The sequence below is a fragment of the Trichechus manatus genome, unplaced genomic scaffold (assembly GCF_000243295.1).
Source record: "Trichechus manatus latirostris isolate Lorelei unplaced genomic scaffold, TriManLat1.0 scaffold00039, whole genome shotgun sequence".
NCBI lineage: Eukaryota > Metazoa > Chordata > Mammalia > Sirenia > Trichechidae > Trichechus > Trichechus manatus.
This window is the reverse complement of record NW_004443975.1, coordinates 10,640,957-10,642,304: the sequence shown is the minus strand read 5'-3', so window position 1 is coordinate 10,642,304 and position 1,348 is coordinate 10,640,957. Positions and strand designations below refer to the sequence as shown.

The window sequence follows — 1,348 nt, the reverse complement described above, 5'->3', positions numbered from 1 at the left end:
AATAACACACAGGGCATGGTTGACATGGATAACCGAGCCAATGATAAAACCAAATCTTAATTTTAACCAACAGCCTGAATTTCTTCTTCTACCACGGATACTATTAGCATAGCAAAACTAGCTATATTTGACATTCAATGCTAATTTTCGCCCCCTACCCTCTGGTGTTCCTGTTTAATCAACAGTGTAATGACAGACAGATTAAAAAAACAAAAATCATCCTGAAGCTAATCTGTAATTGACCATGCGTGACCTTAGCTCCTGCCAACTGTACTCCTTGCCCGTGCCCGCCTCCCACTGGCCACCACTTCAACCTGTTCAAGTTGTTCCCTGGCCAGAATTACCTATCTCCCCACCTCGTTTTTACCTACTGAAGTTCCAGGCTCAAATCAAATACTGTCTCCTCCATTAAGGTTAATACTGATATTCCACAGACAGGTTCTCTCTCCCTGCCTTCAACGCCCATCATATGTGGTCTGTAAGTCACTCTTACGGCACTCATTCATATGCCTCCCACTGCAAGTATCTGAGCCCTGTGTCCCCTCCGAAGGTAAGCACCATGAAGACAAGACCAATCTTCCTACTTTTCAAGGTGCCTACCAGGAAGCAGGAACTCAACAGAAAAGTGAAATTGTTACTAAAACAAATTTAATTTTTCATTTATTAAAATTTTAAAGATGGTTTATTAAAAATTGGGAGCCCTATGGTGCAGTAGTTAAAGCACTGGACTGCTAACCAAAAGGTCATCGGTTCGAAACTACCAGCAGCTCCGCAGGAGAAAGATGTGGCAGCCTGCTTCCGTAGAGATTTATAGTCTTAGAAACCCTATGGGGTCGCTATGAGTCAGAATCAACTCGATGGCAGCGGGTGTGGTTTCTGTTATTAAAAATTACCTATTTAGAGAGCTACTGAAGAAGCTAAGCATGAAGCATCTATTCTTTCTGCAAGATGCAGAATCGTTTTATTACTGATCCATCACAAATTACTTCACTCTTAGCTAACCGTGGCCACTTAAAGGGATATGTTATAAATATGTAGGTACTGGAGCACAAGAGACTCAGTACACAATATTTAATACAGAGGCTGAAATTAATACTCACGTTTCAGAGCAATGATTACAGAAGCAACTGGCCAAGATATTTCATTTGGATGACGGACTAAATAGAAGGCTTGGAGGCTGTAGATAAATGGCACCCACACTAAATCTCCAAAAGCCAGCATGAATCCAAATCCATCGTGGATAATGTCCATGGTTGTCAATACCGCTTCCTATAAGGATATAGGGAGGGAAAAGAAAAAAAATGTTTGGGGGAAAAACATTTCTATGTTTAAAGTATTCAAATGAAGT

The 1,348-nt window shown here is 40.9% G+C and overlaps 1 protein-coding gene across 4 annotated transcripts in view; it reads right to left on the bottom strand.

Annotated features, from left to right (window-relative positions):
* Window positions 1-848: 848 nt before the first annotated feature.
* LBR (lamin B receptor) overlaps window positions 849-1,348 on the bottom strand; it is a 20,496-nt gene continuing 19,996 nt past the window's right edge. For 2 of the 4 annotated variants that reach the window (XM_023730937.1, XM_023730938.1), the window contains one exon: window positions 849-1,269. In XM_023730937.1, the coding sequence (XP_023586705.1) occupies window positions 1,090-1,269 (180 nt within the window). In that variant the 3' untranslated portion in view covers window positions 849-1,089. The remainder of the gene's footprint in view (window positions 1,270-1,348) is intronic. The other 2 variants (XM_023730936.1, XM_023730939.1) reach the window with 2 other exon arrangements.